The sequence below is a fragment of the Nasonia vitripennis genome (assembly GCF_009193385.2).
Source record: "Nasonia vitripennis strain AsymCx chromosome 5 unlocalized genomic scaffold, Nvit_psr_1.1 chr5_random0002, whole genome shotgun sequence".
Classification (NCBI taxonomy): Eukaryota; Metazoa; Arthropoda; class Insecta; order Hymenoptera; family Pteromalidae; genus Nasonia; species Nasonia vitripennis.
The window spans coordinates 2,396,820-2,413,218 of NW_022279652.1; the positions used below are offsets into that span (position 1 = coordinate 2,396,820).

The 16,399-nt window shown below is 37.8% G+C and overlaps 2 protein-coding genes across 10 annotated transcripts in view; both read right to left on the minus strand.

Annotated features, from left to right (window-relative positions):
- The window catches only part of LOC100116690 (small glutamine-rich tetratricopeptide repeat-containing protein alpha), a 93,623-nt gene that overhangs the window by 60,231 nt on the left and 16,993 nt on the right, over positions 1-16,399 (minus strand). Inside the window, exons 2-3 of one of the 9 annotated variants that reach the window (XM_032602139.1) lie at positions 1,673-1,738; positions 1,389-1,542 (exon numbers count right to left, since the gene is read on the minus strand). The exons of 6 other annotated variants lie outside the window; for them this stretch is intronic. The gene's annotated coding sequence lies outside the window, so the exon portion shown is untranslated. Of the gene's footprint in view, positions 1-1,388; positions 1,739-16,399 lie in introns of all 9 variants that reach the window. 2 more of the 9 variants (XM_032602138.1, XM_032602141.1) reach the window with 2 other exon arrangements.
- LOC107981174 lies at positions 1,069-5,358 on the minus strand. The gene is made up of 7 exons (XM_032602133.1): positions 5,118-5,358; positions 3,836-4,269; positions 3,260-3,740; positions 2,645-3,131; positions 2,268-2,562; positions 1,673-1,738; positions 1,069-1,206 (listed from the first exon to the last, which is right to left on the minus strand). Exons 1-7 carry the CDS (start codon positions 5,356-5,358, stop codon positions 1,069-1,071), a joined length of 2,142 nt encoding a protein of 713 aa, XP_032458024.1.

The following is a 16,399-nucleotide window of genomic DNA, read 5'->3' on the forward strand; positions in this document are numbered from 1 at the left end:
AGTGAGGACAGACTCGGATAGTGCTAATTTTTACTATCTTTTATAATAAAATTCACTATAAGAGATATTAATTTTACTATTTCAGATAGTAAAAATTGTTATGGCTTTCATAAAACTAAATTTTTACTACTTAAGATAGTAAAATGTACTATAAAATGTAGAAAAAAATTATAATATTCTCAGTCGGTAAGGTTTGAATAAATTTTTTTTTCTGCGTTAATCAGTATTTTATTTGATATTTTACGTTTATTTTATTATAATAAGTTTCTGTGTCTATTAATTTGACTCTATTATTATTAATCGTCGTTAATTTTTATTAACTTTAGTTTGTACGTCAAGTAATATATCAGATCTGAAATTTTGTACATAACAGGTCTGTTTAGGTAAATGGTCAGCGCACTAGACTGTGATAATTAATAATAATAATAAATAATAAAATAATAATGACAGCAAAGTTTCTAATATATGTAAAATATAGAAATAAGCGAAATTGAAATTAAATTTTTTTAAATTTCATCTCATCAAAAATTATTATCTTTGGATTATAAAATCTACTATCTTATAAGTCTGTCCTCTCTTTACTATTGAAAATAGTAAAAATTACAATCCCAAAAAGTAATTTCTACTATCAAATTTTTCTCCGTGTATAGCTACACGGGGTCTCGAGCCTATGGAGAAGCTTGAGGTTCTGCAATTGGATGCCGGAATTCGCTACCGTTTCTATTGGCCAGCCTTGATCAACTAGCTTGCAATGGATGCGGCAGGCAGTAACCTAGCGCAGTAAACTTCAACTTGTTGACGGGTTGGGTTGCTATGCTAAGTTGCTATCCTTATGTCACGTCAGTTCCTCGTCTACCTTCTTCTTCTCGTCCTTAGGCTTCGTCTTGATCGCGATAGCAAAGTGTCGCTTTTGGCCGTCTGGTCGACAATTGTGGTGAACTCTGCTGAACCCATTTTTTTTTCTCCGTGAGGGTTATCTCAGGCCTGCGCAGAGCAGATGCCCGTATGTACCCAGTCCCAAGTTGCGTACGAAGAAACGCCAGCGTCCTCTAGCCACAGAGATGGATACTAAACAGCGAGGATCGGGAAGGGCCCGCCAGAATCAAATCTTGTATAAGATCTTTCTTCAGGATGATCTTCTCCGCTCCATATATCCTCTCTGTAGACTGAATCACTGGATCTCATAAACTTGAGAATCTTGAAAATCTTGATAATGAAATTGATGGATTGCAATTAGCGTTGAATGAGTTATAACATAGAACGCAAAACAACATATTTCGAGGGGAAAACATCTACAGGTCTACTTTACAGTGGATAATAAAATCCGCAATATCCAGGCCCAACAATTGGTGCCCGTCATTAACTAATTTACATATGTCGGTTCCAACCTCAACCGAGTTGTGGAACACCACTCGATGAACCCAGGTCTCTCGTCAGCCAGCAATGGACAGTCCCAGATAAGGTGGTCTAGACTCTGAAACGTTTCACCGCAGTCACACAGGTCCTGGATAATGATGTTTTTTTGCCAGAGGTGATAGAGAGCTAAGCGAGTCAGAAAAGATAATAAAGTCTCCAGGCGCTGACCCAGCAATAATCAGCAGTGCCCGCCAGATAGCATAAGCCTCGTAGCTGAATATTGTGAGGTCAGGTGGAAGTCTGAAAGGGAACTCACGCTGCCCCGTGGTGGTGCCGAGAAAAATACCCGCTCCACTGTCCCCGGTAGAGGTTTTGGACCCGTCTGTAAATAGAAATGAATGGTTAGGGAATGTTTCATCCGTATATTTCTTAAAGTCGAAAGCAACATTTTTTGAGTAGGATTTCAGATATCTTCCAAACTCCGTGTCAATTCTGTCTCTCAAAAAATGAGCAAAGTATGGAGTGTTAAATGTTGTGAGTTTACGGGTATTAACAAATTTCTCAGTAATAGGAAGGGTTGAGGTCCAGATGTAATAAATAAATCCTAATTTCTTACTATATCCCTCTTTGAGAGGGCGATTGTCATAGTATTCTCTAATGAGTTTAAGTCTTGGGATGAGTTGGTTATTGGCGTAACTACATGATTTATAGATGAATTTGGTGGTTAAAGCCTTTCTCCGGATTTCCAAGGTGGGGATTCCGGCTAAGTGATGTAGGGCGTTGATAGGGGTGGTGATGAGGCAACCGAGGCATTTTCTAATGTCACTGTTCTGGATTTTGTTTAACTTGGATAACTGGGATGTGCTTGCGTTGGCTCACAGGTACGAACCCCAGCCGAGTCTAGGTCTCACGATTGACTTATAATACAGAATCATAGTTTTAGGATGAACACCCCAGCTAAAGTTTCCCAGTGAGGAGAGCATCGCTACTCCTTTATTTACAGATTCATTAAGCTTATCAATATGTGGTTCCCAAGAGAGATGCTGGTCCCATAAAACACCCAGGTATTTCCATTTATCCGAATTCTTTATCTCCGCATTATCGCAAGCAATGGAAAATTTACCCGGAGCTATGGATGGGTCATTAAAGATGATAAATGAACATTTGGGAATTGATATTCTCAAAGATAGTGAATCTAACCAATCCCTAATCGTTTTCAGAAAGTGATTTAGTAATGTTGGTAGTGTTCGAGTCAGAACAATAAATAATGATGTCGTCAGCGAATGACAGGGTTTTTATATTGTGAGATACCATATTGATGAGAGCTCTAATGTATATATTGAAAAGTAAAGGGCTGAGGATTGCACCCTGGGGAAGGCCTTTGTTGGTACTGCCCTGGTTGAATTTAGTTCCATTATAAAATGCGTTTAATTCTCTATTGTCAATTAGGTTTTTTACGAAACGCAGCAGTTTAGAAGGGATTTTAATCTCCATTAAAATAGCCAAAAGCCTCTCCAGGTTAACCATGTCGTAGGCACCCTCCAGGTCCAGACTCAGAACTCCGAGCTTAAGGTTACGTAATTTCGAAATCCTAATATCCAAGTCCAATATGCTAAGGCAATCGTGGCATGATCTATTACGCCTAAAACCGTAGAACGAATTTGGAAGAATGTTTTTGTTTTCTGTAAACCATTGCATTCTGTCATTAATAACTCTTTCAAGTATTTTCAATAGACAGTTGGCGAGAGCAATAGGTCTGAAACCCTTATTGTTACCTTTTGATATAAAGCAAACATTAAACGATTTCCAATTATCGGGAAATTTACCCGAATCCAGAAACAAGTTGAATAATTTCGTAATCAAGCAAACCGTAGTGCTTGGGAGGTGTTTAAGAATGGTATACGAGATTGCGTCTGGACCTGGAGCAGAGCGTTTTTGGCCTTCTGAATTGCCCATTCCATTTCAGCAAGTTGGATAGGTTTGTTCAGTACTTCATCAGGACTGAAATCATAGTTCTCGGGAACATCCAAATTTTGGTACGTAAAAGATGAAGCAATCTTTTTAAAAGCTAATTCGAGAAGTTCGTTGTTATTAACAGTGAACGAGTTGGAAGATTTGGAGTTTTCGTTATAGAATCTTTTTTTATATCTTTTGATAAATTGGAAGTTTTTAATCATAGTGTTAGAAGGGTTTAAAGAACCCAAGAAAGATTTGAATTTCATATGTTTAATCTTATTGAGGCTTCTAGAAGAACTTCTACTTATTTTATAGTAATTTGCTATATTTTCTGGACTGGGGTCCGATTTGAATTTACTAAGGGCTTCTCTTCTCTCATCAACCAGAGCAGAACAACTCTTATCCCACCAGATGTAATTATTGGGTCTCTTTTTAGTTTTTCGAGGAGGATTTTCGCAATCATCCACTCTGCCCCCGCTTTAGCTATTGACTCATAGATAATTTTTATTAATGTAGCGTATACCTCCAAGCAATTGATATCGTTCACTGATTCAATGGCTGGAGTCCGAACATCCACCTCGTCGGCAAACGCCTCCCAGTCAATTCTGGTGAGACTCATTCTGAATAGATCCTGAGAAAGAAAAATTTCACCCGCTTCTATTGTGTGACAGATGGGAAAGTGGTCGCTCCCCATGGAGTCCTCTCCCATCTTCAAGTTAATGCAGGTGTATAAATCTGGAGATGTTAACGAAATGTCTGGACAGCTTGTCTTGGAATGGATTCTGGTTGCTAACTTGTCGTTGAGAATGTAGAAGTGGGGAGAGGACTCCAATGCCGACCTCAGGGTCCTACCCAAGCCGTTTTCAATTTCGCTACCCCACATATTATGTTGTGCGTTGAAGTCGCCCGAGATCAGCAAGGGAGCTCCGCACATTCCTCCAGCCAATTTACCATGTCCTGAAATTTAATATTGTTGTTACGAGGGTTGTATATGAAGATGAGATGAAAGTTAGTAGATTTGGTAATAACTTTAATTGCAATGTATTCTAAGTGTTTGGGGGAACGCGGCATGGTGATTCTCTCATACTGGATGTTATCTCTTATGTAGAGTAGAAGTCCACCACCATACACCCTGATGCCGTCAATCCTATCAGCTTTTATTTCATTAAAACCCCTAGCCGGAAAGCTATAATCATTTTCATCGAGGAAGGTTTCACAGAGAAAGATTATATCGTATGAGTTGATGTATTGGGAAATGTTAGACCATTTGTCCCTAACTCCCCTGACATTCCATGAAACTACTTTCATATTATTTATTTATTCCCAACAATGTGGATTCTGCGATGTTTAAATAACTTATTGTGACCTCGGAACCAAGGTCTTGTAAGGCTTTAAGAATTTCACGGTTTTTTTCTTTGTTTTTATCGCTAAGGCCTGGCCTCTCTGGGAGGATGACAGAGTTCTTTGAAGATGAAACTTTGGATGGATGACGACCACTTTCAGATGGCGGTTTAATTGCATTATTATTTTTCTCTGAATTATTTGCTACTTTGTTTGGTTTGAACGGAGTAAAGAGATTTGCCAGCGTCATTCTATTTTCATCAAGCTCTGACTTAAATGAAACTGATGGTTTATTACTTTTTTTTTTTTTTTTTTTATTACCAAGCTGGGTTTCTCTAAGAATCGGTCTGAGATTTTGTGGTAAACTAGGAGAGCCTGACTTCGTCTTAACCTTACTAGCAAATGTGACTTCACGAGAGAACAACCCCCAGAGGAGGGTGACCCCAGGACCGCAGGACCGTCACCGACGGGACCCAAAGGCACTTCCCTGTCATCGATTTCGGTGCTATTTAGAAATTCTATGTTACTATTGTGTGAGTTATCAACATATTGCAACTCAAATAGCTCTCGTCTATCTAAAAATGGATTGTTTTCATCGAAGAAGATTTTTGTTTGTGGATTATCTATTGAAGCTTTGATCTTATCTGCGAACCTTTGTTGAACTAAGAATGAAGCCTTATATTTACTAATTTTCTGCACTGACATAGTGGAGTTAACCTCCCTGTAAAATTTAAACCAAATGCACGACCTATCTGATGCCTTATGTGGGCCACTGCAGTTAGGACACTTGGGATCGTTGGGACAAGGTGACGTGGAATCCAAATGCTCACCCTCACCACAATTAACACACCTTGGCCAAATCTTTGGCAATTATAGCATCTGAGAACCGCGGGGACAAAGTAGAATACTCGGTGGAAAACTCCAAGCATGGAGATGTATTTTGGTAATTTGCCCTTAGCAAAAATTTTTACCTTGTCTGTAGGGGAGGGGGACATTGTCCTGAGTCTTAGTTACTTTGTAGATTCTTTCCACCTTATCGATGACATTTTGTGAGATAGGGTCAAGACCTGCGAGAATATCATCCCCAGTGGTTTCGCTACCAACCCCAAATATAATTCCTGTAATATACATCCCATTGTTGGGAATGAAAGCCCTCCAGTTAGAGTCCACCTCATGTATTCCCGTCTCGACAAAGTGATTTGCTTCCTCAAATGATTCGAAAGTTATGCTTTTGTATCGAAACAAGTTAATAAGTCCAATGTTAATGTTTAAATGCAATTTCGCCAAGAATCCGAAAAATGTTTCCTTAAGAAAGTGGCATGAAAAGCTTGCACAAAAAAATGTTGCACAAGTGCGAGACGTATAAAGTAGAAATAGAATTAAATTTAAGATGATTGAAATGAGTATGTATGTCCAGGGTGCACTTATGGGAAGTAGCATAGACTTACGCATCCAATAAATCCAAAAGTATCAACAAAGCCACTAGATCTAGTACACTTAGATTTATGTGAAATAAACACTTACTCTTTAGGAGAAGCAAAATATTTTTTGCTGTTTAAAGATGATTATACACATTTTAGGACAGTATATTTATTAAGAAACAAAAGTCAAAGTATTGTAGTCAGATAATGGCACTGAGATTAAAAATCGTGACACACAGCAAATTTTAAAAAGTCTTGGCGTTTTTCACAGCAAATTTAGTCCATATACACCACAACAAAATGGGCGTATTGAAAGGGAAATGAGAACTGTAGTTGAAGCTGCGAGGTCAGTTATACACGCTCGAAGCCTAGGTGAAAATCTGTGAGACTAAGCTGTCAACTACGTTCTGTTACCAATTAATCACACTGGCACAAGTACAGTAAAAGGAAAAAGTCCAGCTAATTTATGGTTTAGTAGAGAAATAGATGTCAGTAAACTAAAAACCTTTGGATGTGGTTGTTATGTACTAATAGAAGATCATAAAAGAAGGGAGATTGAAAACAAAATCAATGAAAGGTTTATTTGTTGGTTATGATACAGATTCTCTAGGTTACAGAGTTTTTATAAATAAAATTTCCGATGTTATAAGCTCAAGTAATGTGATATTTGACCACAAGACTGAAAATGCGAGCCTCACTGAACTTGAAATGCCTGTATTTGAAAAGTCCATAGAAGAATCTGATATAGAAGAATCAGGTGAATATTCTGAATATGGTAGCTTTGAAAGTGAAAACTCTGAAGGTGAAAAAGTTGAAAGGAGTAGTGAGAAGTCTGGAGAAGAAGATTTGACTGTAAATTTAGAAATGGAAAATCAGCCTGGGAATTTTGAAAATCAGGCTGAAGCCCCAGTCAGAAGAACTTTAGAAGATCGAGGAAAACTCAAAGCACCTGTAAGATGTGGTGATTGTGTAACTGATTCAGCATTATTAATGCAAGATTTTGATACTGATTTGATAGGCGAAGTAAATGATATTTCTGTCACTAAGGCCCTTAAGGATATGAATTAGAAGAAAGCTATGTCAGAAGAATTTAAGTCATTAGTAGAAATGAAGACATGGATCTTGACCAATAAACCAAAGGATATTAAGCCTTTAACGTGTCGCTGGATATTATGCAAAAAGGAAAATCGAACCCTACTGGAAATGAAAAATGTAAAAAACTGTGAAAAATTGTGAAGAAACGTGAAAGGATGTAAAAAATCATAATTTTATATCAATATTTGGAACATTGCTAACAAGAAAATTGTCACTCGAACTTCTCACTCGCGGTACATCGATATTCAAAATGAATACACTGCTGCCGTGCTTCTCAATTTTTCCCCATCCTCTATTCTCCTTATGCACGTTTATTTAGCCTTGCTCAACGCGGCTCTTGATTATGCCGAGTATACTTAATTCGATAAGTGAGTACAACAACGTATATCCTAGAGACAATAAAATTGAAGCGTGTCTGATCAAAAGGCCTCTTCGCGGAGTATAAGGCAGGCCTCGAAAAATTTCCCATCAGCGCGAGAAAATCCATAACTGCGCGCGCGTATACACACACACACACACATACATTGCGTGTGGAGCGGCATATGGCGAGTATATAGCACAATAGGCTTGCGTTGTCCCAGACGAGCACTTTACCGGCGGCGGCGAATTAATGCGCGCAGGGGCACGAGTTCGTGCTTCTTGCGATATATGCGTATACGCGCGTAATACGATGAGGTGCGAGCGATAAATTTCCAGGGGAGAGAATGCTGTACACAGTCTCCGGATGGTGGAGGGAAACACGACAGTTTTTCGGGGATATTGTGATTTTTGGGGATTCGAATGCGAGGATTTAGCTTCGGTTTTCTATACTGCAGAGCTCGATGCATTATTTTAATGTTTCTTTCTTCGTGAGATTTGTATCAGCGTTCTATACAAGAAATCAATTATACATCCGTTATTATATTAACTAGACAGGTAGTATACAATCCAATGATTTATCCCGTCCGTACATTTCTACGTGACATACTTATCATTAAAATTTCAAAATTAAAAAAAAAATATTCCCGACAAGACCGACATTGTCCATCCGTACAATATATTGCATAAAATATGTCATAAAAATTGTATGTATTTCCCCATATCACGCAAAACTCATCCGTCAAAACAAAAGAGCAAAAAATTGCCCCTAAAACAGCTCGAGCCGACAAGTCCGACGATGTTTATTGAGCGGAATACAAATAACGTTGGTTCAAAGCAGTATCTATCACACACGCGAGAGCAGAGAGTAGAGCGAGAGAAAGCGTGATCCTTGGCTGCGGGGATTTCCTAAGCCTGCATTCATCAAGCGCTCAGCACGTATATGGGGAATTCTACGGGAAAAATGCCATTTTCTGGTTGGAGAAACCGAAAAAGACAAATGTTGGGGCACACTCCCGCAACTTTTTTTTTCTTATTGTACGTGTTTATAGAACCATGCAAAACCACGTTCCAACATCTAAAAAGTGCCTTGTGACACTGTTTTCTAGGCCCTTCAAATTTGCCGAAAAATAGCCATTGTTCAAGGGCATGCACCTAATGCATAAGGGCACAAACACGATTTTTCACGGTTCCTTACAAATATTTGGCAAACTAAAGGATTAATTGAAAATAAAAAGAGAGACCTAAGGTAGGATCGAACCGTCTCCAGCGTGCCAGTCAAACGTCTAACCGCCTGAGATAATACCTTATACGCTTCTAACAATAAGATGTATTTCTTTCTTATGAGGAGCACTTTATATACTGTCTTGAAATGGATTTAAAGGCAATATTTCGTTGAAAATAAACAAAAGAAAATCCTAGAGTAATCACCGGCACATACGAAATTCATTTTAAAGTAGAGTTGTGTCGTTATGTCGAGGACAAACTCGAAAAAACATACTTATGACAAATGTGAAATACTGTGCATAAGTGTTATACGAAAATGCTCATTTTTTGCTAAAAACGCAAATGTGTAAAAATGTGAAACAATGTGAAAAACTGTGAAAAAATATGAAAATTGTCATCAAAAATATTTTTATAAATTTGTAACAACATGAAAAAATGTTTCGTGTTTGCACTAGAGGTGTGTGAGTCAAAAGTTGAGTTTTACATTTGGTTACGACATTATGGTGCAAATAATTAAACCAAAGACATAAATAATATATTATAAGTGTGTAGATTTTGAGTTATCATACGGATTGAACAGATTCAATAGATTACAAAAGCAAAAAAATGTTCATAGGCTGAAAAATCAGTCCATATAACCAATCGAGTTATTTTTTAGGCAAAAACTCGAAAAAGCACTCGAAGCTTTAAGTAACATATCACTGTTACGAAACAAGGAAAAAAAACATAGTATTTGTTAGATATGTGTAAAAACTCGACAATCGTGGTATTCAAGTAGATTTTTAACATCCCAGATTTATTTTGCAATCAAAACAAAAAAAGTTCGAGTTTGACAGTAGATAGACTATAGGAGATCCGCCTCTCCTCACTTCTACACCCTTGGCCAGGTACAAACGTCCCTGATTGGCCATTTTCTTTTCCCACCTCTAGCAGCGCATCTCGCCGACACACTACCACACTCGCACAACCCTTCGCTCAGCCTCCAGGTAAGTTAGCTGACTAAGGTAGAAGTGTGCGCACACTATCAGTGCAGAGATGCCCAGATCACCCAGTATAGAAGTGTGACTCATGCAGCCGAGAGCGTAGTCGGCTCGCGTGATATCGACTCGCACCGCGCAAGCTTAGCATCGAAAGCTGATCAAGAGACGATGACGCGACGCGGCGGAATGTATGCGCTGTTCGCTCGCTGCATCTTCTCGCGCTCTCCCTTTCACCTGGGACGAAAAAAAATTCGCACGCACGATAAGGTGCGGATGCCACGCTTCGACATACTCTTTTTTTTCTTTTGATTAGAACGCAGTTCGATCTGCGTCTTCTGGCTTTGTCATGCATTGATCCTTGCTGAGACAACGAATCTTATATTTGTAATCCTCCAACTATCTGAATTCTTTGAAATTCAACGGAGAAATATAGAGTGATGTAAAACAATGAAATAGAGTATTGCTATAACTATGATGTTATGTGTAATATAATACAGATTCTTTATATATGCATATACACACATACTTGTGAGGGGTACCACATAAATGAGTTCGCAGTTTATGGTTTTGCTCAGTGGTTGTTTTGAAAGTGTGACTACCAAACATATAAAATATGTCTATTGAGTCAATCAACTGTAAAAAGCTTGTAAATATTTTATGGAAACCCCAGTGGAAATAAAAAATATGTCAATCGGTGCCATAACTGTGCCAGAGCTGTGCCAAAACTGTGCCAAACTGTGCCAAAACATGAACATTTTGGACATTTGACACACTTATGGCACAGTTTGGCACAGTTTGGTACAAATCAACACATTTAAGTATTCGATATAAAATTTTGTTTAAATAAAATTATTGGAAAATAAAAATTTTGGAGCTCACAACCAGAGTTTTGGTGTTATCATCCGGATGGTAATACCTATTTAGGCTCTCTTTATGTGAATTTTATGGATTTTAATAATTCTAAACAACTTCCTTAGTGAAAAAAAAAATTCTGTGCCAAACTATGCCAAAACTGTGCCAAACTGTGCCAATATTGTGTTAATCTGTGCCAATATTGTGACAATCTGTACCAAACTGTGCCGGACATTGCGATAAAATTTGCACAAATTTTATTAATTTTCAGTATGACAAACTGTGCCAATATTGTGCAAAACTGTGCCATAAGTGTGTCAAATGTCCAAAATGTTTTGACACAATTTTGACATATATTGGCACGGTTTTGGCACGGTTTTGGCACAGTTTGGCACAGAATTTTGTTCCACTTGGGCTGTTTTATTTTTAACTATATACAGATAGTTATCATTACCTTGTCTCTTACTGGAAGTTAAAATTATTTATTACAAGAGAACTTCACAAGTGAAAATTACTTTTTGAATACTTGAGTAAAAGGCAAAGTAATTACAACTTTCTGTGCCTAAAAATGGAATATAATATAATAATCAATGTCTCAGGGGTGAAGGGAGTTTGTATAATAATACATCTAAGAAATCATATGCACAAAATGAAAAACCGCGAGGAGGTATTCAGGTGAACCCATATTCGTCATGTTAAGAGAGCGACGCCATCTACTGGATTTTCAGGTGAAGCTTCCATGATCCCCCGAACATCTGTTTGAAATTATGAAATGCTCAGAGTAAAATGTGTGACCTTTACTATGTCGAAAGAAAACGCTTTTTTCTCTCTCAAAAACATAGGTAATAAATAACTATAGACATTTAATGATATTACGTACTATAAGTGCGCAATATGTTGAGTAAAAATTTGAGAGTATTACTTATTGTTAAAAATATAATTTCATATTTTACAGTGATATTAATAAAGTTATATTATATCAGAAATGAAATATGTATGTATAGTTATTTGTTTATTATTATGTACAATTTATTTTTAGTCACATGTTTATAAAATTTTATAAAAACTTAAGATACAAATATCTTGACTTTGAAAAATCCTGCAATTTTCATAATCATTTGTGCGTAACTTTTGACCAAATCAAGCATTTTTAACGCATTTTTTTTAAATTGAAGCTCTTTTCCCGTTAGTTCATTCTACCGTAATACACTTTCTGTTTGTGCCCTTATGCATTAGGTGCATGCCCTTGAACAATGGCTGTTTTTCGACAAATTTGAAGGGCCTAGAAAACAGTGTCACAAGGCACTTTTTAGATGTTGGAACGTGATTTTGCATGGTTCTATAAACACGTACAATAAGAAAAAAAAGTTGCGGGAGTGTGCCCCAACATTTGTCTTTTTCGGTTTCTCCAACCAGAAAATGGCATTTTTCCCGTAGAATTCCCCATATACGTGCTGAGCGCTTGATGAATGCAGGCTTAGGAAATCCCCGCAGCCAAGGATCACGCTTTCTCTCGCTCTACTCTCTGCTCTCGCGTGTGTGATAGATACTGCTTTGAACCAACGTTATTTGTATTCCGCTCAATAAACATCGTCGGACTTGTCGGCTCGAGCTGTTTTAGGGGCAATTTTTTGCTCTTTTGTTTCGACGGATGAGTTTTGCGTGATATGGGGAAATACATACAATTTTTATGACATATTTTATGCAATATATTGTACGGATGGACAATGTCGGTCTTGTCGGGAATATTTTTTTTTTAATTTTGAAATTTTAATGATAAGTATGTCACGTAGAAATGTACGGACGGGATAAATCATTGGATTGTATACTACCTGTCTAGTTAATATAATAACGGATGTATAATTGATTTCTTGTATAGAACGCTGATACAAATCTCACGAAGAAAGAAACATTAAAATAATGCATCGAGCTCTGCAGTATAGAAAACCGAAGCTAAATCCTCGCATTCGAATCCCCAAAAATCACAATATCCCCGAAAAACTGTCGTGTTTCCCTCCACCATCCGGAGACTGTGTACAGCATTCTCTCCCCTGGAAATTTATCGCTCGCACCTCATCGTATTACGCGCGTATACGCATATATCGCAAGAAGCACGAACTCGTGCCCCTGCGCGCATTAATTCGCCGCCGCCGGTAAAGTGCTCGTCTGGGACAACGCAAGCCTATTGTGCTATATACTCGCCATATGCCGCTCCACACGCAATGTATGTGTGTGTGTGTGTGTATACGCGCGCGCAGTTATCGATTTTCTCGCGCTGATGGGAAATTTTTCGAGGCCTGCCTTATACTCCGCGAAGAGGCCTTTTGATCAGACACGCTTCAATTTTATTGTCTCTAGGATATACGTTGTTGTACTCACTTATCGAATTAAGTAGACTCGGCATAATCAAGAGCCGCGTTGAGCAAGGCTAAATAAATGTGCATAAGGAGAATAGAGGATGGGGAAAAATTGAGAAGCACGGCAGCAGTGTATTCATTTTGAATATCGATGTACCGCGAGTGAGAAGTTCGAGTGACAATTTTCTTGTTAGCAATGTTCCAAATGTTGATATACAATTATGATTTTTTACATCCTTTCACGTTTCTTCACAATTTTTCACAGTTTTTTACATTTTTCATTTCCAGTAGGGTTCGATTTTCCTTTTTGCATAATATCCAGCGACACGTTAAAGGCTTAATATCCTTTGGTTTATTGGTCAAGATCCATGTCTTCATTTCTACTAATGACTTAAATTCTTCTGACATAGCTTTCTTCTAATTCATATCCTTAAGGGCCTTAGTGACAGAAATATCATTTACTTCGCCTATCAAATCAGTATCAAAATCTTGCATTAATAATGCTGAATCAGTTACACAATCACCACATCTTACAGGTGCTTTGAGTTTTCCTCGATCTTCTAAAGTTCTTCTGACTGGGGCTTCAGCCTGATTTTCAAAATTCCCAGGCTGATTTTCCATTTCTAAATTTACAGTCAAATCTTCTTCTCCAGACTTCTCACTACTCCTTTCAACTTTTTCACCTTCAGAGTTTTCACTTTCAAAGCTACCATATTCAGAATATTCACCTGATTCTTCTATATCAGATTCTTCTATGGACTTTTCAAATACAGGCATTTCAAGTTCAGTGAGGCTCGCATTTTCAGTCTTGTGGTCAAATATCACATTACTTGAGCTTATAACATCGGAAATTTTTCGAGGCCTGCCTTATACTCCGCGAAGAGGCCTTTTGATCAGACACGCTTCAATTTTACTGTCTCTAGGATATACGTTGTTGTACTCACTTATCGAATTAAGTAGACTCGGCATAATCAAGAGCCGCGTTGAGCAAGGCTAAATAAATGTGCATAAGGATAATAGAGGATGGGGAAAAATTGAGAAGCACGGCAGCAGTGTATTCATTTTGAATATCGATGTACCGCGAATGAGAAGTTCGAGTGACTCTCGGCCATCGAATATTTATCGATTGGTTTTACAAGATAATGCCGCAGAGTCTAATTAAAAGTGAATCAAGAGACGATCCTTGTATAAGTGAAATTCAGATATCGGTTTCTACGAGATACGCCTTCCGAATCGCTTTAAATTATACACTTTACCCGTGTATTATGAATTTCATTATAGCTGTCTCGCCGCGTCAGTAGCTCGGTTTTGTGGCCAGCTCAAAGCATCGTAATGCGACAAGTGCGTATTAGCGCCGAAAAGCACAGCATAATTGCGAAAAAAAGAAAGAAAAACCCGGCCGCGCAAAGCGGACGCACGAAAAAAACAGGAGCCACCTATGCATACACATCCCCAAACGCGCGCAACTAAGGGCCTTTTCGACGCGATTTGATTTTTCCAATCAGCGCGAGCTGCACGACAAAGGGGCGCGACGATCTAGTCCGGGCGCTGGTGCCATCTGAGTGTAAATTTTGAGCTCCCCTCAGTAACTTGAAGTTGTTCTATGTTTTTTGGGATGCTGAATCAAAATTTGTTGGTTACGTAGCCCGAAACCCGTTAGTTTTTTTGTTATAAACAAATTACTGATTTGCAATAAACAAATAATCGTTATTTGCAATTTAAAAAAATTTAGTTACATTATTTAGGTATTTTTGAAACGAAAGTGCTTCTACAACTTTTTTAGTAAAACGCATACTTTTTGAGTTGAATATCAATAAAGTTTTCACAAAATACGATTAGTCGCGATTTTTCGAGCTGTTTTTTTCGTTTGCTCTTGTGAAATCTAAAAATTCAACGATTTTTAACTAAAAAAGTATGCGTTTTACGAATACTTGCACATTTGCTATCGTCAAATAAATAGTTTCATAACCATACTGCATCGCTTATTTACTACCCGCTTTTTAGCAATAAATAACAGGTTATGGGCCCAGACTCAGAGTGAATAGGTGTCAAGTGATAGGTGCTATAAAATAACTGAACAAAATGAAAAGTGAAACGATAAAAATAAACAGTATGAAAGGCAACGAAAATTGTGGAGTATGGAAATTTCAACTTCGAATAATCTTCACATTAAAGGGAATAAACGAGATCGTAACAGGAGACCACGTGAAGCTAGTGGCCCCGAATACAACTGAAATCGCAGGGGATACTGACGCAAATACAAAATACGAAAAACAACTTCGTGAGTGGATAAAGAACGATGGCATGGCACAAAGGTAGCACCGCTCTGTGATTCGTGCGTGTTAGGAAAAGTACATCGTTTGCCGTTTCCCCAAAGCGAATCAAAAACACTAAGGGTTGGAGAATTAGTTCATGCCGATCTATGCGGGCCCATGGAGGTGAATTCTTTGGGAAGTTCCAAATATTTCTGTTTACTAAAGGACGATTATTCTAGTTTCGTGAAAACCTATTTAATAAAAACAAAAGTCAAGTTAAAGATTAATTTGAGAATTTTCTTTTGAGATTCGAAAATGAAACCGGTAAAAAGGTAAACGTTCTAAGGACAGATAATAGTCTCGAATTTATAAATAAAGACATGAATGAATTAACAACTAAATACGGTATCAAACACGAACCGTTGCTTACACTCCTGAGCAAAACGGAAAGGCCGAACGCGAAAACCGGACCCTCATAGAAGCGGCACGAACTATTCTAATCAGAAACTCACTAGACAAGAAGAACTAGTGTAGAGGGTAAAACGCCTTTCAAAGTCTGGTTCAATAAAAGAGCAAACTTCTGACACTTACGGGTAATAAGGACACAAGTATACGTGCACATTCCCAAACAAAAAAGAGTCAAATGGGATGCGAAAGCAAAGCTTGGCATTTTGGTAGGTTACAACGAAAATGTGAAAGCGTATCGAATATTGTTTCCAGACACGAATAAGGTTGAGTTGCATCGAGATTTAGTTTTCAAAGACGAATTGAAGCCTCCAAATGTTGGATCTGATTTTAAAGATAAAAATGCGGACTGTTATTTTAGGATTTTTTAAACTGTAGAAGGCGCGCATGAAAACAGTATAGAACCTATTGAAAACGGAGAGTTAAACCAAAACGGAAATGAAGCGCTAGAGCAAGATTTGATAGACAAGAATGAAAACGCGGAAGCAAATGTAGATATCTTGGATAATAAAAATAATCTTTTAAACGACGAACCAATACGCAATAGGCTTCGCAACAGGGAAAACATCCGAGTACTGCAAAAATATCGAGACGATTTTTTTCTAGAAAACAACATTTGTATGGAGGAATTATTCGTTTCTCAGACGTGTGAACCTATTGCGTACAATGAAGCAATTAACGGCGAAAATTCAATAGAATGGCAAAAAGCCTTGAAGGAAGAGTTCTATTTTCTTATA